Below are 27,629 nucleotides of genomic sequence, written 5' to 3' on the forward strand. Positions count from 1 at the left end.
AACTGGTAGTAGAAGGTGACCTACAAGCCCTCCAGGTCATCCAGTCTGATCTGGCCACCAGTAACCCCCCCCCCTTTCCACTGATACAAGACATGCTGCACAGTCCTGCAGGTGGTGTGCCAGGTTTTTTGGTACGTCTGGATTACATGAAGAAGTCCACTCACTTTAATATTACTCACACAGACACACTCAGAATGGCAGTAAGCATTTATGGTTTCTCAACATGTAACAGCCGCAACACGTCCAAACGCTTTATCAAGACGATGAATGATAATAATAAAAAAAAAGTTCCTCCGATTTTCCTTGTTTTTTTTTCCTGCAAATATATGAATCATCGTCTGGGATAAGGACAACCTGAGCGGTGACACAGCCTCTCTGTGTTGACAAGACAAAGACCGACCTCACAGGTCTCTGGTGCTCTGGTGATCTCTCTGAACCCTGCCCTCTGCTGTGCTCATCATAGAAAAACTGAGGTGTCAGGTGTCTGCCAGTAGAGGGCAGTCACTGCACACCCTTGGATGGATGTTCCCATGCTGACGGCTTGTTGTGGTGGTGTGGACGGATGTGTGCATTAGGTTTTATATATGTAACACTGCTAACAGTCTGAACACTGTGCATCATTAAAACCTGATCTCCGTCTCCAGGTCAGACCGGCTGTGAATGCTGATGAAGTGTTAAATGAGGAGGTCAGTGAGCGATCAGCACAAGAAGGGAAACTCTGGTAATAGAAGGGGACCTGCTCTTTAGTGCATCTGTGTATATGGTAGCAGCCTGAACAGTGTCCCGAGCTTCAAGACCTTCATCATACGGCTGCTCTTCTTAAAGGTTCAACCCAAACTGTGCAACGACATCAAGCCTCCAAACCCACGAAGATGCAGCTCAACCAAGAGAAAACATCATTGTCTCTGCCCTCATTAATGCTTAGCAAACATAGTGTCAGCTCTCAGCCTGTACAGCCTTGGCCATCCAGTCCGACCTGGCCACCAGTAGCCTCAGCCTGTCGCCCGAGGACTGGATCAGCTCTCTTCCACTGACAGAAGAAACAGGACATGTAACTAAAGCTGCTTATCAATATAAAACCTGCTGAATGTGCCTCTGATCTGTCACCTGTAGTAGTCCAGTCCAAGCAGACTGACTCCATTAACAGCCAGGATCCTGTCTCCTGGTACCAGCTTCTCACACCGGGCTGCAGGAGAGTCCGGGACCACCTCACGGATGAAGATGCCTTTCGCCTTCATCGAAGTGTCCTGAAACATGAAATCTATGAATCAAGTCGTCGCTGACGCACAAGATTTTACAGCCACAGCACACGGCGCTTCCTCACTCACCCTCGTGTCCACCAGAGCCAGGCCCAGTCCCCGTTCTCCTCGCTCCAGCTCCAAGCTAAAAACCTCATCGTTGAGGTCATCATCATCTGCCTCTTCCTCTTCCTCCTCTTCCTCTTTCACTTCCACAAGTCGTTTCAAACTGCTGCAGTCAGATTTCAGGGCCGCCAGGCATTCAAACACTAACCCACCTACAGAGAACATAAAGGGCAGGTTCAGGTTCTGTCACAGAGGGACGACCTGAGTGGAGACGTCTTTCTGCCATACCTTCCTCAGAAAGTGCATCGGGGTCGCTCTTCATACACTTATCCTGGTCTGTCTTCACCAAATCGACAAGATCTATTATGAGCGGGGTGTTGGGTGGGGTGAGGAGACAGGAGGGGTCCAGAGCTGACCTCCTCGCCTCTCTGCTGTCACGCTCTCTGGTCTCCAGCTCCAGATTTCGGAGTTTTTGGGACAAAATAAGGGCGCTGCAGGAGCTGAACTCATCCGGGTAGTGGGAGAAGAGAGGAGATGGTGGCGATGGAGGTAAGACAGTTGAGGTAGCAGAAGACTGCGGGTGGATTTGGACAGTAATCTGAGGTATCAGCTCAGCTGGTGACGCATTCAAGGGTTCTTCTTTATCTATCTTAGTCAGGTTAGCGCCCAAAGGAAGGGAACCACTCTGGAAGAGATGGCATCCATGAAAACCACAGATAAAAAAATACAAGCAGACTGATATCACACTCAAGGAGCTAAATGGCGTCCCCTAGCTTGATGCTACCTGCCAGTCTGCTTTTTGGTTTTGCTTGCCAGTGGTTTATGGATAACAATCAAACATGTTGTACCTGTTGTTCCCCCGTAGCCGTGACGTGCAGCTGTTGGTTAGAAATGGAGGATATAAATTCCCTGAGCTTGTCCAGCTGTTTCCTCAGAGCCGAATCCGTCACGGTCCTCCTCAGCTGGAACTGGTAGCCCCCGTCAGGGAGCACCAGGGGGTGGTGGGTGTCGAAGCTCTCCAGGATATCAGCTGAGGAGGACGGGACGGACATGTTGCAAAATGAATCAAAGGTAAAAGGTAAAAGGCAGATTTTACAGTACGCCACCTTGTGGTCTGCCCACCTGTTTGATGTGCTGCTGCTTGGTCCTGTGTTGATGGAGTCCATGTGTGCTGGCAGGGCGAAGCTGGAGTGTACAGACTCAGCAGGTGGTTGAGCTGGGCCGGACACAGGGCAGGATAATCAGAGCGCAACGACCCCCAAGATTTCTACACACACACAGAAAGTTAAAATTGCACTTCAAAATAAAAGTCTGCATGTAATCTCTCTGCCTTCCTGGGGGTTATTTATAGTTGTGTGTTTCTAACTTTGTGTGCGTGTGCATGTGTCTACCTGCAGTAAATTCTTTCTGGGCGTAGCCAGAAGATTGATAGCCGATGAGAGAGTGTGTGTGTGCTCCAAGGCCAGTTCCCCAAGTCCAGCTGTGTGGGCCCAGTCTAGGAGTAAGTCCAGATTTGCCCGCATTCTCACCCCTCTGGACCACTGGTAGAAACCTGGCTCCGAGCCTGTGTACACATCAGGAGAAACTCTTACAACATCCACGTGTTTCTTTGTGACAGAGGTTTCCTGCTGTAAAATAGCTTCTAAAAAAAAAATAAAAAAGCAGATGAGTCAGGTGTCTATAATCCAAAAACACATGTGACTAAACATGTCCATACATCCACAGTGTAAAGTAGTGACTTGTTTAAACCCTATGTACGGTGTGAGCGGTCCTTCCTGCCTCCCAGGAAGCCAGGAGGAAGTACCACTAATGTTCAACAACATGCGTCTAAAGATCCAGCCTGCAGACTTTGCACAGGACTAATGGAAAATCTTCAGTCCAGCTCCTTCTAAATTTGCTCTAATATGAGCATTAGGCTGCAGCACCTGCACACGGATGTCAAACTGTGGTGATGTGTGGGGATTATTCCTTATAGATGACCCTGATGATGATGATGATGATGTACCTCTCTCCATGAGCGAGTTGAAGAGTGATGCGTTGATGAAGTAGAAGAGGTATCCGATGAGCTGCGAGGAAATCTCTGGGTGGACCTGGCAGTCCGAGAGAAGCATCCAGCTCTCAGTCAGAACCAAAACCACCTGCTGGATCTCCCCGGGGACCCGAAGTCCGCTGCTACCCAGAAGCCGATCACCAGACGCCTGTGCGTCGGGACTTTCTCTGAACGGGTTGCAGTCCAGAAGCCCTGGCAGGAGCGGGTAGAGGACCTGGTGAGAAACAAAGCAAGACGGAGCAGCTCGGAGTGACTCACTCGTCCATGTGGAGCTGGAGATTATTGACAATTCCTGTGGGTCAGTGTGAGGTTGGAAAAGTTAACGTTGTGTGGTGAGTGTTCTGATCACTGGGATGAAACATGTAACCCTCTAACCCAGATTTCAGACCACCCAAACAGCATCTCTCGCACTGCAGAACGGCTCATACACAGTTTGACACAAGCAGCAGTTGCAGAATTAAAGGAGTTTAAACATTTTCAGCCAAAGGTCTTTGCTGTTCTTCAGAGAGAACCTGGACAACGACAGCTTTGTTCGGGATAATTGTACACAGACATCCCCCTTTCCCCTCCAATCTCACTCTTACACCCACCAATCATCCGAGTGCCAGAGGCAGCTGTAGATCCACATTCCTAAAAAGCTGAATATGGCTTATGTGGGCTTGGCATGGTGCTGCAACAAGGACTGCTGAGTGAAGAGTTCTGGAGGAATCCACCCTGAGGAGATCAGTTTTCATTTACTGTAGGGTCCCAGCAGCAGCAGGCCGAACATGAACACTAACAGCTCCCATCACGCACGAGACAAAGGGGAACGGCCAGAGATTAAACCAAAATAATCTCCCAAGTGTTGCTGGTTGGAAAAAGTCGCTTAGCAGAGCCAAGCCAGAGAGGATTCATTCACTCAACAGCGCTGGATCCAGAGATGACCACATGCATCCATGGCATGTATTAAGCCTGGAGTCCGGGCTAAAAAGCTTTATTTGTGCATTCACTGTGACGGACAAGTAAACACACAGTCTGCCCACAAGCCTGTAAAAGTGCGCCTTTATTCATCATGACATGATGACTTCAGCTGGAATAGCTGCTCACCAGTGGCGCCTTTTGTTTTCCATCCATCACAAGCACGAAACAACAGATTTAAGAAAATGCGATCACTGCTGTGAGGAGGTTACAGTGTCACTGTCTGACTCGCTGAGACAGCAAGGTGAGCTGGCGTTTCAAACAAACTGAGGCTGAGTCAAATCTTAAAATCCCTGCTGAATCCCGGGGTCAGACGAGCAGCGGTGCCAAAAACGACTGAACCCGGTGAACCAGCAGCCGAGTGAAGGGACGGCAGAGCTGCGCTTGTTTGACACCTCCACATTCCTCACGGATCAAAGCTTTCTGTGAAGTGACAAGCATGATGGATGACGAGCCGTGTTTGGGTTAAATGTCAAGACCAGGAAAACGGGAGACTTTGTCCAAATTTCACTCCTGTAAAACTGACTGTAGTGAAATCACGAAGTCGTCTGGACTGCAGTATTCAGATGTTGCACTACTGCATGGTTCTCTTTAGGGGTCTGATGATTTCATCTTACACTGACATCAAGAAAATATCGAATAAAGTTGTTATTAATCCCCATCTACTGAGCTGAGGTCGTCTTTTTTGGAGTTTAGCATCAACTAGCTTGTTTGCTATCTGAAGTTCGTTGGATAAAACAATGTGCGACATGTACAATTTAATGATGAGACAATGCTAAGCTAATGTTAGCACCATAGAGGCAGCTTCATTCCCATTTAAGGCAACATCATACTATCCTGGATTATTTATGGATTTACTGACAAAAACACATCTGGAAGTCATGAGTGGGGGAAAAATGCTATCTGAGAGCAGGTAGTTAGATAACCACATCCTCCTGCGCTAAGCAAAATGTGCTGTCTAATAAAAAAAAAAACGACAGCTACTACTAGCGATCCAGTGTCATATGACTGATTTCCTTCCTGTATGGGAAACTGATGTGGAAGAAGACTTAAAACTGGCGCATCAGGCACAAGGTCCATCTGAAGTCCAACTGGCAGGACATGTGAGGATCCGGGCCCCTCTTGGCTGCTGCTGCTGCTGCTAACATCATGTCAGACCAGAGCTAATGCACTAATACAGTCTCTGATGTGGCTCAGTAAGACGTATGCCTGAACTCTGCAAACGCCTGATGGGAGCGTTCAGGTCAAAGGAAGGGGAGAATCTGAATGAACGTCCACCTCAGTTATCAGGTTTGAGTTCTAAAATAAAGAGTGAGTTTGATGTCATTATATATACATATATGAACTTGAAATAGGCCAATCTCCTCATTAGTGTCTTTCTGGATGGGGTTTTTTGACCCACACCCACACAGTTCCACTGGAAATTTGTCTAAAACTCCCCTGGGCACAGTTCCATGGGTGTGGTGCTTCAGTGAAAATGCACACAAACTGGATACTGTGGCTACAATGAAATATTATTACATTATTTTCCATGGAACGTGCTGGAGAATAAATCACAACATGGACTCTCTTTATAAACTGCCCCTCGTTTATACTTATACCACTCTCATGGATGTGCAGACAGTATAGGAAAGGAGTGATTAGCCTAGATTAGCATGGAGACTAGGAGGTAGGGGACACATCAAATGCACTGTGTTTGATTTTTTTAGCTAGAAAGCTAATAAAAGCAGAAAAACTGCAGGACCTGGAGGGAGAGGCTACTCTTTCTTTCAATCTTACATTCATACATGAGTTCACACACACACAGACACGCACAGACACACACACAGAAGCCCTTTGGTGTCCTGTCTCTCTCCCATGTCACAATGCCTCCAGTGTGGTCTGGCACTGTGGCTGTTTGGTCTATTAGAAAGCTGTCAGAGCGGCTAACTAGGCTCTTTATTCTCAGCCTGTCTCTGATTATTTTCTTTTCTTAAGCTACACACCATGACCACTAATGAATGGTCCAGGTGGAGCTGCTACACAACCAATACTTGGTAAACTCTAGTTGAATTTTTTACCTTGGTGATGTAGTACACGGACTGTTGGAAGGCGAGCATGATGACCTCCTCCAGGACGGCCATCGTCTCCTCGCTGGCTGAGCGCACACAAGACAGACGACGCTCAAACAAGGCTGAAGACATGTTTACAAACACAGAAACATTAGAGTTAGACAGGATTTAAAAACGTGGAGACTCGGTGCCTCTGTGCATACAACTAACCGATGTTCTCCACTTCCTTGCTCTCATCATCGTCCTCTCTTTCCTCCTTCTCCTCTTCCTCCACCTCGTGTCCCTGCTCCTGTCGGGTTCTCCACTCCAGAATGAAAGGCAGCTGGTACTGGATGAACTGCAGCAGCTCCAGACTGTTGGACATCCACACCACCAGGGGGCGCAGTCCGCAGAACACCTGATGCAGACTGTGAGACTGGAGGTCCTCTGGACTGGGGCCTTCACTGCCACACATGAAGAAAAGCTCCTCTGTTAGGTGTCACATAACTGATGGCTGTGGAAACATAGAGTAAGGTGTGCTTACCCTTCAGGCTGAACTGCAGCCAGGTCTTTAGTGTGTTCCTGCAGGAAATGACAAAACATTTTGCGATGAGTCGTTGAATCGTGTACGCCGTCATTCAGAAAGCTGCACCATGAAAATGTCCCAAGATCACTAATGTAGACCCTGGATGCTCAGACATGTCTCTTGCCCCTGCAGGATCTCAGTCATGGCTGTTTATGAGAGCCTGTTGCAGATAGGTTGGTTCCTAGAAAAGGTTCTTAGTCCTGCAGTGGAAAAAAAGCTTCACCACTCACCCACACAGCACTCTGAACTCCACTTGCAATGAGCAGCAGCAGCCTGCGGAGGTCTGACGAATGAAGGCACGCCGATGAATGCTGAAGACACGTGCACAACAAAAAGGAAACCGTCAGCGAAGGCGTGTCATCCAGACCGCTTCCCGTTGTAAGGATTTCCTTGACGACACAGCCCTCGTCCTCGGCCTCGTAGTTCAGAGTCAGGCTGTGGCCGTCGGCTGATTTCAGAAACGGAGGCCCGCTGGCGGGCGGCTGTTTGCAGTGTTGGCTTTGGAAGTCAGTGCAGGTGGAGATGCAGGTGTTGCAAAGGATCATTTCTTGAGCAGGAGGAGTGGCGTGGCGCGGCATCCACTGCTCGGCAGCACCGCTCACTCCCTGCATGTCCAGCAAACAAAATAAGAAACATAAAGGCTTTTTACTTGCATACAAATCCATCATCTTTCATAACAGTGTCTCACCTTGTGCGCCAAAGCTAAGGGGTCTTTGAAGAGGAACAGGTACTGCTGCCCCAACCCGATGACGTCACCGGTGCTCAGCTGGACGCCGTTTCTCAGCACCTCGCCGTTCCTCGTAACCACAGCGTCTTGACACGGGCAGAGCATGGTGGGGGCGCCGACACTGCTGCGGTGGAAGTAGCAGTGTCTCGGGAGGATATCGGCAGCAGACAAGACGATGTCAGCCTTTGATCCATCTTTGTGATCAGCTAGCTGGCCGATGACGACGTGAGGGCCAGCCAGCAGGTAGATGACAAAGTCCTGAGGGGGAGACTTATTTTAGTTCCCACTTCTACGTAACAACAGTCTCTCTCAGTGAAAGCTTAACAGTCTGATCATGCGGAGGTATTAGAATTATAGTCCTGAGCCAAGCCTGATTCGACAAACAATGTTTGATTAAACCAACACAATGTGCGGGGATTATTATGGTTGACGTTCCCCTTGTGATGCCCGTCTTTTCCAACCGGACAGATTTAAGCAGCTGAATTAATACACACATGAACCTTGTTCATGGCTGTACTGTGACGGGAAAACAACTGTGACGCAGAGTCCGAATCAGCACAGGGAGGCGTGTGTGTGTGTGTGTGTGTGTGTGGCAGTTATCCACCGTTAGAAAACCAGTGGTAATCAGTCAGGAAGCAGTGCCAGGCGGTCGTTTTCAGTTTCCTGGTCGGTGTTTTGACACATGAGTTTTTAACAGTGTACAGTTCCCTGACCTCTCATCCCCCCGCCTCACCCTTTACACTGAAAACACACTCACACACATTTTTACAGTAAGGCCATAACACTGTATTTAATGTCCTGATGGATCTAATCCAACACACTTATCCTGCAAAGCTGTGATGGAACATGAGAAGAGAGGAGGAACCTGCCGTCCACTGAGCCCCGTTGTTATCGTGCTGTTACAGCTCAGATTTTTTTGGACACAATAGGCTCTTAATTTCAAGATAAACACACATTAGCGTTTCATTCCTAGCCGTCAACTACCGATTCTCCCAGCTGAATAACAAGTGCAATCACTCAAGAATGAAGCAGGACTGAAGAAGCCACTTGCGGGAGCGGCGAAACGGCTTCAAAAAACAATCCTTGAGTCCAGTTGCCTCGATTTAAACTCTTGGAAATCACTCAAAAAATGCTGTGGAAACATCTGAAAGTCACAAGACTAAAAATTGTATGTTAACCTGCCATAATAGGCCACTTCATCTAATTTACATCTAATCTTTATCCCTCAATGTGGTCAAACCTGGTGTCATTTTCACTTCGTTTTGTAAATTCTTCTGGTGAAATGTAAGAAAAAGAGTTTACAAGAGTTCTTACCCTCTTTCTGACTCATTTTCATGACTGTAATCATCTGTATTTATGGTATAAGTCCCATCAACTGCTTGGATCAAGCCCGCCTGGATGCAACAGGCTAAACTTTCCCATAAGTGTGACTATATTCACACTTAACAACGCGGCAAACTTCCACACAGGAGTCCAAGGGTTGACTCCCCCTGTTCTGTCTTTGTCTGTGGTTTTTTAAACATAAGTTTAGTTTTTTAACTACACTTAATCAAGGCTGAATTTGGCATTAAAACAAACTTAATGAATTAATCACCCCACCCCCTCCCAGACCTCATAAACATGTAGAGATGTGGCTCAGAGAAATAAGCTCATGTTCAGTTTTCCTGGTGAGAACGAGCTGCATAAATCTGACAAACTGATATAAATACATCTCTGGTTGCTCTTTTTAAAATGTTTCCTGTCAAACGTCCTACACACAGTATGTATATCTTACACTTCTGCTACACCACCCTCCACTCTCTCTCTCCCTCTCTCTCATTCTGGCCCGGTCTGTGTTTGGATACCTGTGCGAGGCTGCAGCCCTGCAGCAGCAGCAGGTACGGACAGTCGTGAGGAGGGTGAATGGAGTACTGTGTGGTGTTATCGTCGCTGCTCTCCGTCTCCTCCCTCTCCGACTCCTCTCCTTCCCGCTCCCCTCTCGGCCTCGGCGGACAGAGGGTCTCTGTTCTGGCCTGCGACCCTACGTCCCCCTCGGTGGGATCTGCGAGGAGGCCGCCAGTGTGGTTCTGTTCTGGGGCGCTCTCTGGACCGTGATTTAGGTTTTGGTGTCCATCCACGACACACATGTCATGATCTGTGGTGTCGCAATCTAAGAGATCCATCTCACTTTTGCTCCGCCACAGCTTCTGGCTGCGACCCGTCGTCCTCTGTATGAGGGTCGAGGTCACTCTGGAGCGGCTCTTCTGCAGCTTACGGGCCTGAGCGTTGATACCTGACAGGGAGACGAATAAACAAACAAAGGAATGTGTTCAGACTGACACAAAAGGGGTGGTGATCGGGTAACACTTCTTCTTTTTTTTCCTCTGAGGTGTGTGTGAGCCTGGTGCGTGGTGTGTGTTTATGCCAGAGTCAACATGGAGAAGCCCCACACAGGAAACAGACCTCAGCGGAAAGAAAGACAGAGCTCATGGAAATTTAAACAAAAAAAAAGTTCGACCCCGCAGCAGGCATCCACAAGCTGACACTGATAGAAGGCCATCACAAGCTGTGCCATTCATTCCAGCAAAACACATAACAGGACGCACTTTTACACTACGACCGCAGCTGTGTCAACCACAGCAGGGGCCTCCAGCAGAAGCCATTATGGTAATGACAGAAATGAATCCACCCTGCACCGTCACAGCACCGTCCGTGACAAGCATTCTGTCTATTCTTTGTCCCATCAAGCCTGTAAATCTCTTTTGTTGGTAGCAGTGAGGTATTAAAGAAAGGGTGTGTCTGTGGAGGAAGTGTAATGTGTCTGCAACATCCATTTTAATGGCAGGAAGAATGAAGTCGAAGCCCAAATTTGTAACAGAAATTGAAAAGAAAGAAACAGTAGACCATTAAAACAGAGTTTGGTCTGTGTGGCTTGGCTTGGAAAAAAAACCAGCGTGCCAACAAACCACATTTTTAACTGTGAGAAGCTGGGATTTAATACTGACAATGCTTCACTTAATGGTCATGTTCCAGGACATGCAGACACCCCGACTCAGGATGTGGTTGTGTTTGTGAAGCAATCACTCCCTGAAGCCTACCGGCGGTGATGGTGTCCTTCTCCTTGGCCGTCTTCTCCTCTACCGAGCTTCTCTTCTGGATTTCAAACCGCCTCGCCAAACCTTCTCGGGGTTTCCATAGCGACTGCAGGAGGAGGGGCTTCTCGTGGTCGCCCACTACCCTGAAGCCCTCGGTCCTCCACTGGTGACGGTCGGCGGTGCCGATGGTGCCGATGGTGTCACAGAGAACGTAGGACTCCGCCTCCTCCTTGCTCAGGCCATACCTAGGTCGCACCATTTGCATAATATTAACTGAAGACACCATCATTCAGAAACGTACATTTGCTATGCTATGCTAGTTGCTAAGTGCCATGCCTGTCATCTGATTGGCAGAGGATAGTAGTGAACCAAATCCAATGTGCTGAAAGACACTAAAAAGACATTTTCAAGAACCAGGCGCAGTACAACGAAGCTTCCCAAGCTTCCCAAGATTCATTGCATTGCTGGTACCGCAGTTGTGACAGCGGTGGCGCTTGTTGACAGCTAGTGGCGCTAACAGACTCATAATGGTTAGCATGTGCTAAATGCTAACCTGTTACTGAACGCATGATGTTGTTGAAGTTCCTCTGGGGAAGAAAAGAGTAATGATTTCCTCTACAGGCTGAATTCCACTCGCATTAATCATTGCATTATGTTTTTGACTGTAAAGACTGACAGACTGACCCCCCTCCCACTACCCTTCATGGCTGAATCTGCGGTTTGCTGGAGACGTTTTCAGGCTTTACTAAATCAACTATCTGGCACAAACACACTGTACAGAACGACAGATCAGGAGTGACGTGACACAACAAGACCAAAAAAAAAACTGTCTGACTCCTTTGATGTACAAAATGATGGAGCCCAGAGGAAGCATGGACATATGGTGAGCAGACACACACTCACCGTTCAAGGGCCTCCTTGACGAGCTCCTTTGCACTGGAGTGTGTGGTGGCGAGGACGCTCTTGTAGTGAGCTCCTTCACAGATTTCATTTCCAAATATCTTCAGGACTCCTGGTGCTGTTATCTGATTGGACAACTCCGATGGGTCCTCTGCTGCCAGAGCGTTAGCTGACACCACTGTGTGACATGAAGAAGAAAAACCATCAGGATGTTTCAATGACATCGTTTCCTGTAATGCAATCTAAAGCCTCCATTATGAAAACTGAGCCAGTTAAGAGTCCATACTGGCATTTGTTTGCCCAATTAGTTCCCAAAGTGCAGTCAAATTACTGCATGCATCAATGACACAAGAAAAGTCTCCATAACCTCAACATAACATTGTGCAGACAGAGGCAACCGATTGTCTCAGCACTGTTTATGAAAATAGCTTCAAACTGCACTTCCATTAAATGTTGGTTTGAAACCACATTTCCCATTACGTCACCATGCCTTTAATTTAAGTTAAAAATGCTACAAATTAGCATCAGCACCATCCCCTGTGACAACAGAGTCAAAGCGTGGCGTGCAGAGAGGAAGTAAGGCCGCGTACCGCTTCCCTTCCTGGCTTGGACAGACAGTGAAGACCTGAGACCTGCCGTCAGCGCCATGGAACCTGAGCTGGAGTCGGGGCCGCGGAGGAAGACCCCTGAGAGGCGGTTGGTATGACGACGGATGCGGCTCTTGCTGGGCTGTCGGACGGACACGCCCTCGGCTGACCTGCAGGTGGATGAGCTGCCACTGGATGAAGCTGACCTGATGAAGGACAAAAAAAAAGGGCTGCGATGAAAAGCCAGAGACGTCACTGAAGACGTCACTTACTCCACTGTGCTGGTTGTAACCAGCTGTAAGAGGGAGGCGCCTCTGTCTTTATAGATGTTACTGTTAATTATCAGCAGCTTATTAAGATTAAATATTTAAAAATAAATAAATAACATAACAGACAAAATATTCTTAAAAATGTTACAAATATTAAATAAAAAGAAAGTGGTTTCACAAAATGTAAAGTAAATTGGTTACATTTTGATAAATTAAAATAAAAATTGATAAAAAAAATACATTAAAAATTAAATAAAAATTAAAGAAGCCTCAAAAAGTCAATTAATTAACCTTCAATTTAAATTAAATAAATAAATTAAATATTTAACCCTCAGATCAATTAAATTAGATTAGTTAGCAATATAAAATATCAATTAAATCTCTATAATACATACGTATCTGTCTCCGGCAGCCCTGCTGTCCTGCACCATGCCTCCTTGAGCTCTCTCTCAGTGCATGAATAAAATAATGAAGTGTTGTTTCCCTCTGGCTAAACCTCCTAAAGCCTCTTACCACTGTGGTTCAAAGGTTGCTTGCACTTTCGTCACCACTTGGATATTAAAGATTTCTAATAATATTGTAAGTCTGTGCCACACAGGAATTACAGGTCTAACGCATGAGCCAGCTGCATTTGGAAATACTTAAGATTCAAAGGTATTCTGTGAACTTCTGTGTAAATAAAGCATCTTTTGCCTTGTTTTGACTTTAATGTCCTTTAGTACAAAGTGTATGTGTTCATACTCACTGCTGGGAGCCATCACTAGCCTTCCTCCCCAGCCTGACGAAGCGCCTCTTTGGAGAAGCTGCAGGTAAACTCGGGGGTCTTGGAGGCAGAGCGCGCAGCTCCTCAGAGGAGTTTTTCATCTGATTCATTCCGAGTTCTTCCCGATCGAGTTTAACTGTTGCAGACTTCGGTTCAGTCCTCAGAGAGGCTTCTTCACGTGTCCCATCGGTGCCGATTTCTTTGCTTCATTCCGGAGATGTCTGATCCAGGACAAACGGCGCAAAGCCATCCAGCAGCTGCTTCTTTTTACGCACTCCGGAACAGGCGCTGCAGATGTTTCCAGGACGCATCCAGCTGTTGGAGTCGCTGCTGCTGCTGCTGCTGCTGCTCTCCAACAACCAAGCCTCGAATTACAACATCACGGACACGGAGAGGAGACATCCAAACACGCGTCACGGTGCCAGAAGGGGGCAGTTTGGTTCAAATTCCGAACCAACCCCGCTCTCCAGATGTGCGTCGACAACGCAGCTGCTCAGAGATGCCAGCCCGCCCACCGCAGGCCAACTTTCAAAATAAAACACCCAGAGAGGAGAGCAGCGCGATCCCGTCAGGCCCGCGCTATTTGGCAAAAAGCTGTTGTTTAGTAGGACGTCTTGAATGGAATGAATACACAACCTCGATGCAAACAAACTGAGGGAACAAACTCACAAACAGAGAGAAGAACATGAAGCAAGTATTCCTGCGTCCACGACTCCATCTTCTGGCTGCGCACAGATACGAGGCTGCACTGAATCTCACACAGATTACAGATTACAGATTACATGCCCGTCATGTCATCTGTCAGAGCAAGTGAAATATTATCTACTAACCAGATTTCCAGTTTCTACTTAACTACAATGGCAAAGTAAGAAATTTAGACTTTAAAAAGTTATTTCTTTATGTAAATTAAACACCTTTAAAATGGTCTACCTAGTTTATATTCGATTTTCCGACACTAATGTGTAAAGGATTGTGGGTCAGAACACCCTTAAATGCAAAAATGTGCACACTTTGTACCTGATGTAAGTTGCAGTTATCCCAGTTGACCACTAGATGGAGGGCTCCCCTCTGAAAACAGCAGCAGATCTACTTTTCTGCTGTTTTTTTTCAATGTAAAGTGTAAAATTTAAGGAATCAATTTGTCTAAATATAGTAAAATGTGTAGTTTTCACACATTTCTCTTGTTTTAGTCTCACCTCCTTATGTAACACCAATCAAACAGCTCTCTGTGGGAGATAAATGGGCTTACATGGCGCTGGGTGGAGCCTCTTTGCGTGACACTGCTGATACCTGAGGACTTGTGACAGCTCCTGCAGTGTAAATACAACGAAGGGCTTCCCTCACATGTCATGGCAAGTTCACAGTGTGGGGGGGGGGGGTTTCTCTAGTTCATTCACCTGCAGAGCAGATCCATCTAATCACGGGCACGGAGGAATCTCTGCTGCAGCCTGTGGGCCAAGGTCAGCTGTTCTTGGAGCATAGGAAGAGAACAGAAGGGCTTAACGTGTGGTAATCAGGTCGCCTGTTGGACAAGGAGGAGGCACCTGCAAGCAGGAGGCAGGGATCCTTAACTAAGCCTTACTTCTGGGTGCCTTCAGATTTCACAGTCAGCTGCCATCTATACACCCCCCCCCCAACAAACGAATACAGCTTGGCACTGTAGCTTCATATGGACATGGAGTGACCTTGGTATTTTTATCTGATGTTTTTGCCACAACTGATTAATGTGGAACATTTTATCTCAGGCAGATATGACCTTGTGAGGGCGCACAAGTGCAGCAATCAAACAAAAGTGAGGAAAGATTATGTGGCTTTCTGCCTTAAGTGATGTCTTTCTGCACCAAAAATGTGTCTTTTAACAACTTTCCTGCACTGCACTGAGGGCTAACATGTAGCTTAGCTTAGCCAGCAACACCTTGGATGATGCTCTTACTCTGGAGAAGAGGCATTTAAATTCTTAAGGGCCAAAAATGAATCAGTAGGGTGGCTCATGGGCCAGAAATAAGGTCACATAAGGTCCACACATTGTACATAATTTAGTTATAATCAATAAAAGTAGAATAAGTTCAAAGTGTGTGCATTGTTTATGTGCTGGGAGTGTGACTTCTTTAACTAAAGGTCAACCCACAGGTCTCGCACCAAACAAACATGGCTGCCTGAGATTTATCCCGAAACAACATCAGCATTTGAATGCAGCACGATCACGGCCCAGATAGCTAAACAAGCTGCCAACATGCAAAACGTGTGAGTGGGGATCATCTTACAAACACTGCTGACACGCTCAGTCCAGAGCTTACGGCTTCATTCTCCTCACAGGAGAAGAGCGGCGTTCGACAAGCTGGAGTCCGTCTATATCAGATTCAAGTCCAGGATCTGAGTGGGCGGATTTCACCAGTGAACGCTGAAGCAGGTGTGTGTGTGTGTGTGTGTGTGCTCACTTTTTATGGTGTTTTCCTTGCAAATAAAACGCACAATGGACACATATGCAGGACAAAGGCAGGTATGTGGAGGAGAGGTAGCCATCAGCGAGCTGTGAACGCCACTGTAACCATGCTGTCCAGGTGCATTATGGGAAATAAGTGGGAAATATCACAAACTCAAAGCCTGTGTTCCCAAAGAGAACTGTCCTGTCCTGATATTACCATAAATTAGATATTATTATAAATGTCTAGTCCTGGCCACACCTCTCTCATTTTAAATTCCAATTGAATGTAAGAACTTTATTTGACTTTACACCCACGCAGCAGCCTGGACAGTGGGCGTCAACATTCCTGGCATATGTTTTCAGTTCTACAGGTTTGAGGGCAGGAGCTACATGGGTGAGGTCTGTGTGTGTGTGTGTGTGTGTGTGTGTGTGTGTGTGTGTGTGTGTGTGTGTGTGTGCTGTCACCTCACACACACACACACACACACACACACAGTAAATGTAGTAAGTGGGGCTGGATGTTTTTATGTGACGTCATCTAAACGCAGAAAAAAAGTTTATTTAGATGTGACGGGAATCAATAAGACATACGTGGTGTTGAGTCATGGTGTGTGTGTGTGTGTGTGTGAGAGAGAGAGAGAGAGAGAGAGAGAGAGAGCGAGAGAGAGAGAGGGGGGGGGCGGGGCTTAGTACGCAGGCGCTCGGCCTCGTCATCGCGACAGCCTCCCGTAGAAATAATTCTTGGCTGGCTCCGGATGACTTCTCTCTCTCTCTCTCTCTCTCGCTCTCTCTCTCTCTCTCTCTCTCTCTCTCTCGCTCTCTCTCTCTCTCTCTCTCTCTCTCTCTCTCTCTCGCTCTCTCCCCTCTCTCTCTCTCTCTCTCTCTCTCTCTCTCTCTCTCTCCCTCCGTCCTCCGTCAGCAGAGCGGAAGAAGCGCGGACTCCTTCCTGACGCAGGTCAGTCCACGCTGTCAGGAGCGCAGCGCGGAGAGGTCGCGACGCACAGAACCCGCGTCTCTTTTACCCAACACGCACACTCGTACCTGTGAGCGTGGCATGTGACGCAGCCTGTGCGCGGTCTGAGGGTTTTTTTAAACGCGAAAGGGGGAAGAAGAAGCAGCAGGAAAGTGGAAAAGAGCTCTGACCTGGAGAGGGAGGCGTGTGGGGCAGGCGGGGGCTGGATAAAGAGCTCTCCGGCGGTGCTTCCCCGGTCTCCCGCCGCGAACGGAGGAGATGGAGCGTGTGTGCGGACCAGACCTCCCCTTCTGGGTGAGTACACGACATTTCCCGTCCCCTCCGGTACTTGTATGAGTGCGGAGCTGTTGTTGTGTTTTTCCTCATTCACTATAAATACCGCACTTAATAGCATTGACCGTGTTAACGAGCTTCCCATAAACCACACGGGGAGTGAGCCGCTGTCAGAGGCAAAAAGAGAAGTTGGATGGTCGCTGTCGCACTTCATTGTTGTGGTTTTGTTAACTTTTATCTCTACTGTTAAAAGTGATGGCACACCGTGAAGATAAGGAGCTAATTAAAAATACATTATAGCCCCACTGAGAATAATCATGGCCGCTGATAACATCTCAATAAACAAACAAACACTGTAATATTACCCCGGTTATAAGGATTAGAGTCATGAATATGAGAGGAAATGACATAAATCAGAGTATGAAGTCACAAAAACAAAACTAAACCCTTACTCTTACATATTAATCATGCAAAACATATATATATTTAGACCAAAAACATGATTTTCAATCAAAATAAAGGACTATTTACTATCATGACTGTTACAGGAGGTGAGAAATGCAAATTATAGTAGGATAAAGTCACTGAGGGCAAAATCCCTAATGGGAATATTATGGAAAGTGTTGCTTACTGCCTCCTGTTACACAGTAATCGTGCGCACTGTTTGACCTGCTGCAGCCATAACACCTCCAGCAGCTCCAGAGCTCTGTGTGTGTGTGTGTGTCACTGTGGTAAATCAAGTTCCTAAAACGAAGCCTGGGTGATATAAAGACAAAAAAAGGAACATGTATTTGGTGAGAAACTCAAATAACAGAAATCTCAGTCTGTGTTTTGTTATTCTTACTCTATAAACAGCAGAACGTCTTCATGCCAGCAAGAATAACACAGTGATAAATACACAGTGCAAACAGAACCTGTGCTGCTATGGAAGTGTTTCCTGGGACCTTTAGAAGGTGACGGACCCGGCATGCTGGGGCATGCTAATATTAAGCAACAGGCTAATGCAACCAGGATGTCAAAATAAATCTCATTCACATCGACAGCGATGATTCAAAACACGTCACAAAAGATAAAGAAACACGTGTTTCTGTCAGCGTTTAATGTCCCTGGAAACAAGTCAGTGTGAACATCCAGCAGACAAAAAGTGCAAAACTGGGTTATAATTCGTTGTCAGTGTGAGTCCATGGTGTTGTATAAATGCTGTAATCTGTTTAGGACGCCTTTAGGGCCCACTCGGTCCTGAAGGAACCACGCTGGTTTTTGCCTCTGGTTCACTTTTTTGAGGCCATCTGAGGTTTGGCCTAAACTGGCTGCTGCTGTTTACATCCACTTCAAACAGACTGGAAGCAGTTGTAATCCCCCCACAGCAGTGCATGTCCAGAGCAGGTCAGGTTAAATACTAAAGCTTTATTTGCAATCTTATTGTTTATAAAAGGTGCTAAATGTAATCTGTGAAATCTGGTTTTTTATCGGTACAGTGGTGGAGTTAACAGGCTTGTAGTTCTGTGTCCTGTGTGTGAAAAGCTTTCGTCATTTTGACCACATATACAGTATACACAGGGACAATCCCACCAAAACAACCAGCAACACGGCTGCCTTAATAAATTAAAGGTACTTGGACTCCACGGCTCGACTCGACACGTGGCTGAGAATCAGGTTTTCTGGCATATATACACTACCGTTCAAAAGTCTGGGGTCACCAGTTCTACAGCTTCTTTAACACGATTAGCTAACACAATGTAGCATCAGAACACAGGAGTGATGGCTGCTGGGAAAGGGCCTCTGTATACCTTTGTATCAGTCATTTACCACATTAACAATGTCTGGACTGTATGTCTGATTACTCTAATGTTACCTTCATTGGAAACAAAATAAAGACATTTCCAAGTGAGCCCAAACTTTTGAAAGGTAGTGTATATGTACACGATATCATCATCGTCAAGAGATAACAGGAAGTGAAGCCTGAAAGCAGGAAACATACATGTTCCATCATCACTTAGAACATTTATCTGTGTTATTAGCACCTATGTAATGATAACAGACAACATTTAAATGTAAAGTAAAAAGAAAGTAAAATGATCTAAATTGACAAAAGTCATGCCAGACTTGTCAGGCGGATGTTTCAGCTGCTGGACTCCAGTCGTTTCTGTGAGTCGCAGCAGATCATCATCAGTCTCTTCCCTCTTTTAGATTTCGGCTATCACACGGTCAATCACACAGCAGCTCTTCCTCTTTTCAGAGGGTTTTTGAGTGTTCGTGGGACACGATTTGAATGAAGCGCTGCCACTCAAGAGTGTGTTGATTACTGTGACTAAGTGGTTGTAACCACAGCGACTCCTACATCCTGTGACATCACATGCACACACTCTAATCTTACGCAGTAGTAAACCAGCCTAAATAACCAGCATTCTAGATCTGGTCCTCTTGTGTCCATGTAAATACAGTGCATGCCAGAAAAAGTGGGGCGATATTACTTAAAATCAATCAATCAGGATTTATTGATCATGCTATTAATTTGGGGATTCACCTGCTTTATAACATTTAGTTGGGGATGTGTTCAGCATGGTGTTTAAATGTGTTGTCATACCTCACACCTGGGGTTTTCTTTTAACCATTTGATGGGTGGAGCTCATAGAAATCCAGTGTTGGAGTTTAGTTCAGTACTCACTGTTCCTGACGTGTTGGAAGATGTTAAACACAGGAGTCGATCCTCCTTTCATCAATAATCCAACAGCGAGATGAAGTCCTGCAGCCCGGTTCAGGTCTAGCAGCTTCGAGCCGGTCCGTGTGACCGCAGCGACCTCTGCTGGTCTGTCTGCGCCGCCTCCGAAGCAACTTCCGGAATAGCGTTCGGAAAAACAGACAAATGAACAGTCATTAAAAAATGTTATTTTGTAAAACTCTCATGTCCATAACCTTCTGCTTCATCGTGTGTACTTACTCAAAGGCTTGGTGCGGTACGTGTTGTCCACACACCCAACAAAGCTAGCTAGCTAGCATTAACTTACAGGTTAGTTTAGCTTAGCACACGTAACCAAAATTCAAACAGTAGTACATGTCAACAATCAGACATACGCCTAAATACACACGAAAGAATTTAAACATTATAAAAAAAATCCAAAGTTCACTGCGCAAAAGTACAAAACATAAAGGGCCTGAATAAATAATCTAAATATTATTTACAATAAGGACAAAGCAGAAGCAGAAGACAAAGTATATATATATATACATGTGCAAATTATGCTGTGAAATATTTTTTATATTATAATATTAATAACATTGCAAAAGCTATGAGGAGAACATGTCCAAGAGTTCAAATCGAGGCAGCTTCTTCAGTTCTGCTGCTGTTCTGCTGGGGAATATGTGTTTTTATGTCCTCAGGACCTCTGTGGGTGGATCTTGGAGGAACTCACATGACTAAGCTCCTTCTTGTTGGTTAATGAAGAGTTAGTTCAGCCTGGAGGATGTCAGAGACAACAGCCTGGCATTTCTAGTGCACACTGAACCACCAGAAGCCTGAGCACTGAGGTGTCTCCTCCAGTGCCTTTGCATCGATTTAAACTCTTGGACATGACTATGACCTGGATGTAGCGCACTCATGAACACACTAAGTGTTTATCGGCAGCGTACTGTACCAACGTGTGGAGTTGTGGAGCTGAAGAGCTGAAGAGCAGCCAGCCAGAAGGTGCAGTCCGCTCTCAGAAACTGTGAAAATTATGTTGGTGAAAAAAGGAAGGTGCTGAGAGGAACCGGAGAGACACTGAAATAATTTGTCACTACAAGGTCAGAGCTTATTCACACTGAAGCAACAGCTCGTACGATGACTGAGTCAGATATGGTTATCTGCACAGGGCAGAGTGGACGTTTTTGCCACCTCATATGGAGGGAGGGTAATCTAGACATCTAGAATAGCTTTAGCTTTAGCTTGTTGCTGCTAAGAGCTGGTTAAAGTGGCCTCATATCGCACCAGCGGACAAATTACTGCCACATGTATGTATTTTCATGCATACCTCCTCATATGCATCCATCCTCATCACATGATGGGTTTTACTTGCAAATGAATGAGGAGTGCTTGAGGCAGGAGGATAAAAAAAACATGTTATTATCATAAAAACTGAATTAATTCTACTCTAATGTCACTCCTTGTATTTTTTATCAGTGCTTGTTTGGTGCAGAAGGAACAGTTTTCCTTCTTGACCACACATGTTTGGAACATTTAAATTTTTTTCACAGAGAACTTAACTTTCTGCTTCCCGACTGCTTGCGTGGCATAAAAAAAAAAAAAAAAAACAGGAATTGAGAGTTGTGAAATCATATTTAGCCACAGAATGAAAACGGTAGTTGGGAGACGGTCTGAGTTTCTCTTTTGTTTTCTAGAATAATTCCCTTTGAGTCGGCGCTCCTTTGTGTTATCTTTGTGTGACAGCAGCTGCTCTCAGATTGATTCCTTCCTGTGTGCTTTGTTGCATTCTGTATTGTTACTTCTTCTAAATCACTTCTGTATATTCTGATATAGCAATAACTCAACTACAGGCAGCACAGATTTAAGAATAACGTCGCTAATGTTTCCCATGTTAAGAGTCAGGACCCACATAGCCAGCAGCAGTTCCTGTCCCCCTGCAGTCTTTACTGTCGTCAGCCTCTTGTCCAAACCTACTGCAGCGTAACGCGGAACAGATGGGAAGCCAGTTTTTATTTATTTTCTTTAACCTCTAAATACATGAGACCTTCAGAATTGTGATGGTGCAGATGAAATCCTCTGCAAGGCCTCATGACCGAGCAGGCAGGAAGTCAAGCAAAGAGGTGTATTTTTCAAAATAAAACACACACATTTAAAGCAGGCTCCACCGTACAGTCGCTGTCATTAAATGGACAAATAGCTGGTAACAAAAGCCAGCTATGGAGCGCCATCGATCGCCTCCTCTTACTCCCTGAAATGTACTTTTGATGCGGAATCATGTGACGGACGCTCGTACACATTTGTGACATGAATCACTTCAAATGCAGTTTTTGGCCCGGCGCCGCCTTCACCACTAATTCTGTTTCAGCCGGTTATGCTCTATAAGACCCTCTCACAGTATACAGGCCTATATATTATTCTCTGACATGCTCTGACATGCAGACATGGAAGAAACGATGTATTCAACCTTAAACTGGAAGGTTTTTCTCTCATGAAACACATGAACCATGGAGATGATTCATACCTGGGTCAGTAATTACCCTCAGATAAGACAGTGTGAGTCAGTTCCTCTGCTGACCAGACGTTCCTTTCATTGATGAACAATTTGTTTATTTTGTATTTGGAAGCCACCAAGAAGAACATTAAACTTCAGTATTCCTGAGTGATACTAAAAAAAAACCTTTTTCCCATGATGCAAAGAGACATTTGTGAAATTGTTGCCGCTCAGTTTTTGTCTTTCTGAGCACACACAGTAGCAGAAAATTAAATAAAGCTCAGGTCTCACACACACACTTCATTCAGTGTCAGTGAGCAGGGTTTGACTCAGACCGACAGTGATTTGAAGGGAAGCTGGACGCTGCTGCAGATCTGTCCTTTGTCTCAGAGGAGGAACTGCTCATTGTTAAGCCTGACTTCTGCTCAGTTTAGATTTACAGTAATAAAGCAGCGGGTTCACAGTCTGCTGTGATGAAGCAGGATGTATTCACATTTTAGAGAAATGTCACAGCCATTAATATGCACGGTTTGTTTAATAATGAGTGTACATGAGCTTCAGTTTTGTTCATGATAGGTGCGTTGGTGGGTAAATATGCTGAGTTCGAAACTTTATTTTTGCTGCAGTTTGTGAGACAGAACCGTTTGAATCGTTGGCCATGGACACCTCTTTTTGGCAGCAAACACATGTTTATCACAGTTTATTCTACTTAAACCAGTCAGATCACTTCTCATCTGCATGATTCTAGTCTCATATTCTGGCTGTTGAGAGTAGAACTGTAACCCTCAGTGCTTCAGCTTGGTCTTCCTGTCTTTTAACTCTTTGATAGAACACTATCTGGAGCCCACGTTTGCACCTTCCTACTCTCTGTTTGTGTTAAACTGTGATCATTAAATGCAAAAAATTAACTTTTATGTGGCCTTTTTGGAGTGACGGTTCAATTGTTCCTGAAGATTAGTCTGTTTGCTTGTTCTATCTGTAGCTTTAAAGGACATTTGTCGAGTTTTTAATACTTTTAGCAACACCAGGAACACCAGTGTAGTCAGCTGTTTCCTCTCATGAGAGGGAAAGGGTTCAGCCTTCAGCCCTGCTCTGTGTTTGAGCTGATGTATTTCAGAGTTCCTGCTTCAGGTGAGGTGAAGCCCTGCCCAGCTCTCTGCTGCCTGGCTGTTATCACACACCCCTTTTCATCTCTTCTTTTGTTAAAGTTTCAGGTTTCAGGTCTTAAGTCTGGTGGTAGCTGCCTTTAAAGTCTTTATAAAGGAACATAAAGCTGTCGTTCTGTGCAGGCTTTCTCTGCTTCTTCTTTTAAATGAGCCAAAATTGATTTTGTAAAAACTTTCAAAATTTCTCAACCCTGTGTGGCTTATGTTTCATCATCTTTTATCTGAACAGTGATATCACACAGTAAACATGTTTAGACTTTGATAATAAGCAGCAGCAGCAGAAACCTGCCTCTTTATCGGATATTTAAGTACGGGGGGGGGGGGGGGGTGCATGCACGCTCACACACGTTTTCATATCCGCTGTCAAATGTTTTTAAAACGTCTCTTATTTGCTCACGTTCCATTTAAAGGCGATCGGCCGTAGCAGCAGAAACTCATTGAGCCATGTGTGCATTCAGTCTTTGTGACCATAATAAGAAGTAGTGTGTGTGTGTGCACATTGTGTGGTACGGTCAGTCATTAAACATGGCCGGCTTTCGCTCCTTTGTGCAGTGAAGATATCGGAATGCTTTTATAATTTGACATTTACCTTACAGTGGAGGCTGAGCCCAGTGTGTGAGCCATGGTACAGTATGAACACTGATGATGTGCTGCTGGCTGCTCTCCTGCTGCTGGCCTTGACCTGGAGGAAGGAGAAAAGCAGGGACCTCAGCACACAAGTCATTACTGTTAACAAATATGTGGTATAGTAGAGGATAAATTGAGTAACAGCAGTGGATGAACCTTCTTCAGCATCTGCATGGATTTACTGTAGTTTGAAGTAATTTTTTCAGTGCACCTAAAGGGCGTCGATAAGAAGGAGCAGTTTGACTGTTCGGAAGATATTATCATCACCTTCCTGGCTAGAGGAGATCATTTCTGTCTCATGAAGCTACAGCCAAGAGGCAGCTAAGCTCAGCTTAGCCTCGCTACAAGCTTACTGCTCTCACCTCCTTTGCCTGTATTTGGATTAACCGGGAGTGTAGGCAGACTGAGGCACGTTTGTGCTGCATCATGTGTGCACACATATACTGCCTTTTCTCATTAGTCACCATTCTGTCTGTCTGCTTTCTTAGACGTCAGAGTGAGTCGCTGTTAACTGGGGGTGACTGATACGTGGATAAGCTTCACATTGAGCAAGTTTCCAGCAACTTCTAAGATGATGAATGATTAAAATTGTTATTTTGTGGAACCAAGACTTTGTCTGACGACACACACGCTTCGGCGTGTCTGATGGGACCACACGGACTGACTAGAGTGGCAACAGTTGGCAAAGTTGGTGAAACTTAGGGGTGAGACGCTGCTAACATGGCTGCAGTCGTAGCATCCCACAGTGGTCTGTTAGAAACCTCCGTGTGTGATGTCGCGCAGGGTTAGGGTTAGGGTTAGGGTTAGGGTGATGATTCGAGGTGTTTTAGTAGAATCTTAATGTTAGTGTGTGCTTCATTTCGTCACTTCAGTAACAGCTGTATACACCATCACATATGAAACACTTCAGGAAGAGCTGCTGCCATCTCTTCATCACTACAACACATATCTGAGAATTCTGCTTATATTGCTGTTTTTACATGTTCATGTCTGAGATCTGTGGGATGCGGAATGTGGACTTTGTTGCCTCTGAGCTAAGTGAATCCAGCTGTTTTCCTGTGAGTGTTATTGATGTTCAGATCGCAACAAAAAGAGAATTTCTTTGAAGAGAACACGGATAAAGTCTTAGTGTGAATTCACAAAGATGTAGTTTGTATCTGCTTTTTTCCATTTAGGTGAGCAGTGGCATCAGTCATTGTTTGTGTGACGATCACGGCTCTTTTCCGTTTACGCTCAGAGCTTCATCTGGACTGTGGCTTTGCTAAAATGGAAAAATCCAGATGAATAACAGAATGTTTACCTGATCTGAAGTGTTTATTCAATTTTCTGCCAATATCAGAGCTAGAGTGGATCTGTTCAGGGAGGTCACGGATGAAAACACGCACTGGATGATTTTAAAGAAAGAGTTTGGTCTGTCAAGAAGAGCAGTGAAAGCCCAGGTTCACTGCTCTGTTATGAGAAACAACTGTTAGCACAGAGGGACGTTTTACAGCTGCCCTTCCCACTGTGCTACACACACACACACACCACCCGTCACCTCCACACTCCTACACACTTACACACATGCTTCTGCAGATGGGTGTGGCGACGTATGGAGAGTGGCTGGAGGCTGGCAGCTGTGTTTGTCTTGGTGATATCTGTGGGTGGACCCTCCACACTCTTTGTCCACGGGAACTCCGAGCTTCACTACGATTCATGTTTGCTTCACCTTTCTCCTCCGGATGTCCTCAAGGTTTCTCAGTTATTGTTCTCCAACTGCAAAAATAAACAAACCAGACATCACTCATGCAGGATGACAGCTTTAACATGTATAGTTGTAGGAATAGTGTATACAACGTGAAAACAACGTGAAATATTTGTATGTGTATGGACAGAGTGTTCATCTGATATCCTGTTACCTCTAAAAGCATCTGTTTTGGTCAAAGCTGTGTTTGTTTGTTTGTGTGGGTGGTGCAGTGACAGTCACTGTTTAGACCGCCGAGTCCTCATCGGGTACTTCAGTGCTGTTTGCGGACTAACTCACTCTTTTTTTCCCATCCTGCTTCTGTGTGTCTGCAGGTTGCTAATCGGACGTTCCACACAGATCGACCCGACCTCCCGGAGTGTTTCCAGCTCTCTGTGCTGTCATGGCTGCCGTGCGTCTACCTGTGGGCCATCTGCCCCATCTACATCTTCTACCTGAAGAAAAACAACAAAGGATACATCATGATGTCCATCATGAACAGGTTCAAAACGGTGAGACGGGCCTCGGCGTAATTATACTAAACAACTGTCCACACAACACATGACACACATTACTCATTAAGTTAATCAGCTGGCTGTCACTGGGGCTATGTTTGCCTTATATGGATAGTTACAGTGGAGACAGACAGGAAGCATCGCGGGCAGAATGACACACCATGCCTCCAGGCTGCTGCTGCTGCAGTGACTGTTGCATCATTTTTATATCCAGTAAACCAGCTGAGCTGCCTGGGTGCCCCCTTTGAGCCATAGAGGTATAGAGGCTTTAACAGAGCATGTACTCCACAGTCAGAAAGACTTTCTATCAGCTCTACATGTACCTATTGATCAGCACAGAAGCATTCAAATATATACTGTGTGAAGATTGTGTGAAGGTTTTGGTTGCAGGTCTGAAGGACAAAATGTAGTGATCAGCGCTCGAATCTTATCTTTTTTCACTTGACTATTTCAGCGCTCTTCCTCCTTAAACATTCAACTAAGAAACACCCACATAAAGTACACTTAAGCTGACTTTTAAATGCACTATTATGCATGTTCTTGAATATCTTTCAAGAAACATGGCAGCTTCTGGTGGCTGCCGTCTGATCCACAGCCTCTATTCTATTCATATTAATACAGCTTCAGGAACTATACCACAGTGACACAGTGCACACCTTTAAGTGTCGACTGAACAGACTTTCATTCAGCACACACATTGAGTGTGTGCATGGACGTGTTGGCACTGGCCGAAATGATGGTAGCCAACAGGAAAATTGTAACATCTTCTCCAGCTCTATGTGACTTTTATTGGGTAACCACAGCAGGATTCAGGTTTTTCCTCAAAGTCATGGGTGATTATTCATGATTTATGTGACAGTTTACGTTGGCTGGTGTAATCATTACAGAGTTACAGTCTTCTATGCGTCATCACGATCTATTCACTGACCAACCCAGCGATTTCCCACCACTCTCCCTTCCTGTGATGTTTACACACTTTACCAATCCTTTGTTTGCCTTGCTGCTACCGCTCTCAGGTGTTCGGCCTGTTGTTGTGGATCGTGTGTTGGACGGATCTCTTCTACACATTCGACGAGCTGCGGCAGAATCACCACCAGCCGCCCATCTACTACATCACCCCGCTGGTGCTCGGCATGACCATGGTGAGAAACCTTAACAAAAAAAAAAAAGAAGTCATTTTTGGATAAGCCTGGGGCTAAAAAGAAAAAAGCAACAATGACGCAATATGAAAATGTTTGTGTGGAATTATACAAACAATTTTACATATACAAATACAGGCTGATGCACATCACACATCGCTGACATGTTATCTGAGAGATGAAAGGGTCACGGAGGCAGCGCTGGCGGCACTGCTGCTTCCATTGTTTTCCATGCAAACGCAGCGGCTGCTGAGCTCAGCTGAGAAATGATGGACGGCTGCTCCTCACACAAGTTAGATTAGTCACATGGGCAGTCATCCTGCACCTTACGCTCCGGAGCTAGCCCTAACTTGCCTTTAACCCTCTG

At 45.6% G+C, this 27,629-nt stretch overlaps 2 protein-coding genes across 5 annotated transcripts in view; one reads left to right on the forward strand and one right to left on the reverse strand.

The window, feature by feature from the left end:
* Positions 1-152: 152 nt before the first annotated feature.
* On the reverse strand, positions 153-14,264 carry LOC114437192 (ras-associating and dilute domain-containing protein-like). Its single transcript, XM_028407717.1, has 19 exons — positions 13,917-14,264; positions 13,230-13,826; positions 12,219-12,421; positions 11,632-11,806; positions 10,732-10,973; positions 9,499-9,926; positions 7,616-7,912; positions 7,158-7,532; positions 6,886-6,923; positions 6,573-6,805; positions 6,372-6,484; positions 3,310-3,568; positions 2,696-2,868; positions 2,427-2,571; positions 2,153-2,334; positions 1,593-1,989; positions 1,329-1,516; positions 1,108-1,247; positions 153-1,030 (listed from the first exon to the last, which is right to left on the reverse strand). Exons 2-19 carry the CDS (start codon positions 13,355-13,357, stop codon positions 937-939), a joined length of 3,810 nt encoding a protein of 1,269 aa, XP_028263518.1. The 5' UTR covers positions 13,358-13,826; positions 13,917-14,264; the 3' UTR covers positions 153-936.
* Positions 14,265-16,563: 2,299 nt separating this feature from the next.
* Positions 16,564-27,629, forward strand: part of abcc3 (ATP-binding cassette, sub-family C (CFTR/MRP), member 3) — a 34,552-nt gene continuing 23,486 nt past the window's right edge. Inside the window, exons 1-3 of one of the 4 annotated variants that reach the window (XM_028408122.1) lie at positions 16,564-16,939; positions 25,944-26,120; positions 27,140-27,265. In XM_028408122.1, the coding sequence (XP_028263923.1) occupies positions 16,904-16,939; positions 25,944-26,120; positions 27,140-27,265 (339 nt within the window). In that variant the 5' untranslated portion in view covers positions 16,564-16,903. Of the gene's footprint in view, positions 16,940-20,389; positions 20,702-25,943; positions 26,121-27,139; positions 27,266-27,629 lie in introns of those variants that run through there. The other 3 variants (XM_028408123.1, XM_028408124.1, XM_028408125.1) reach the window with 3 other exon arrangements.

The sequence above is a fragment of the Parambassis ranga genome, chromosome 6 (genome assembly GCF_900634625.1).
Source record: "Parambassis ranga chromosome 6, fParRan2.1, whole genome shotgun sequence".
Lineage (NCBI taxonomy): Eukaryota > Metazoa > Chordata > Actinopteri > Ambassidae > Parambassis > Parambassis ranga.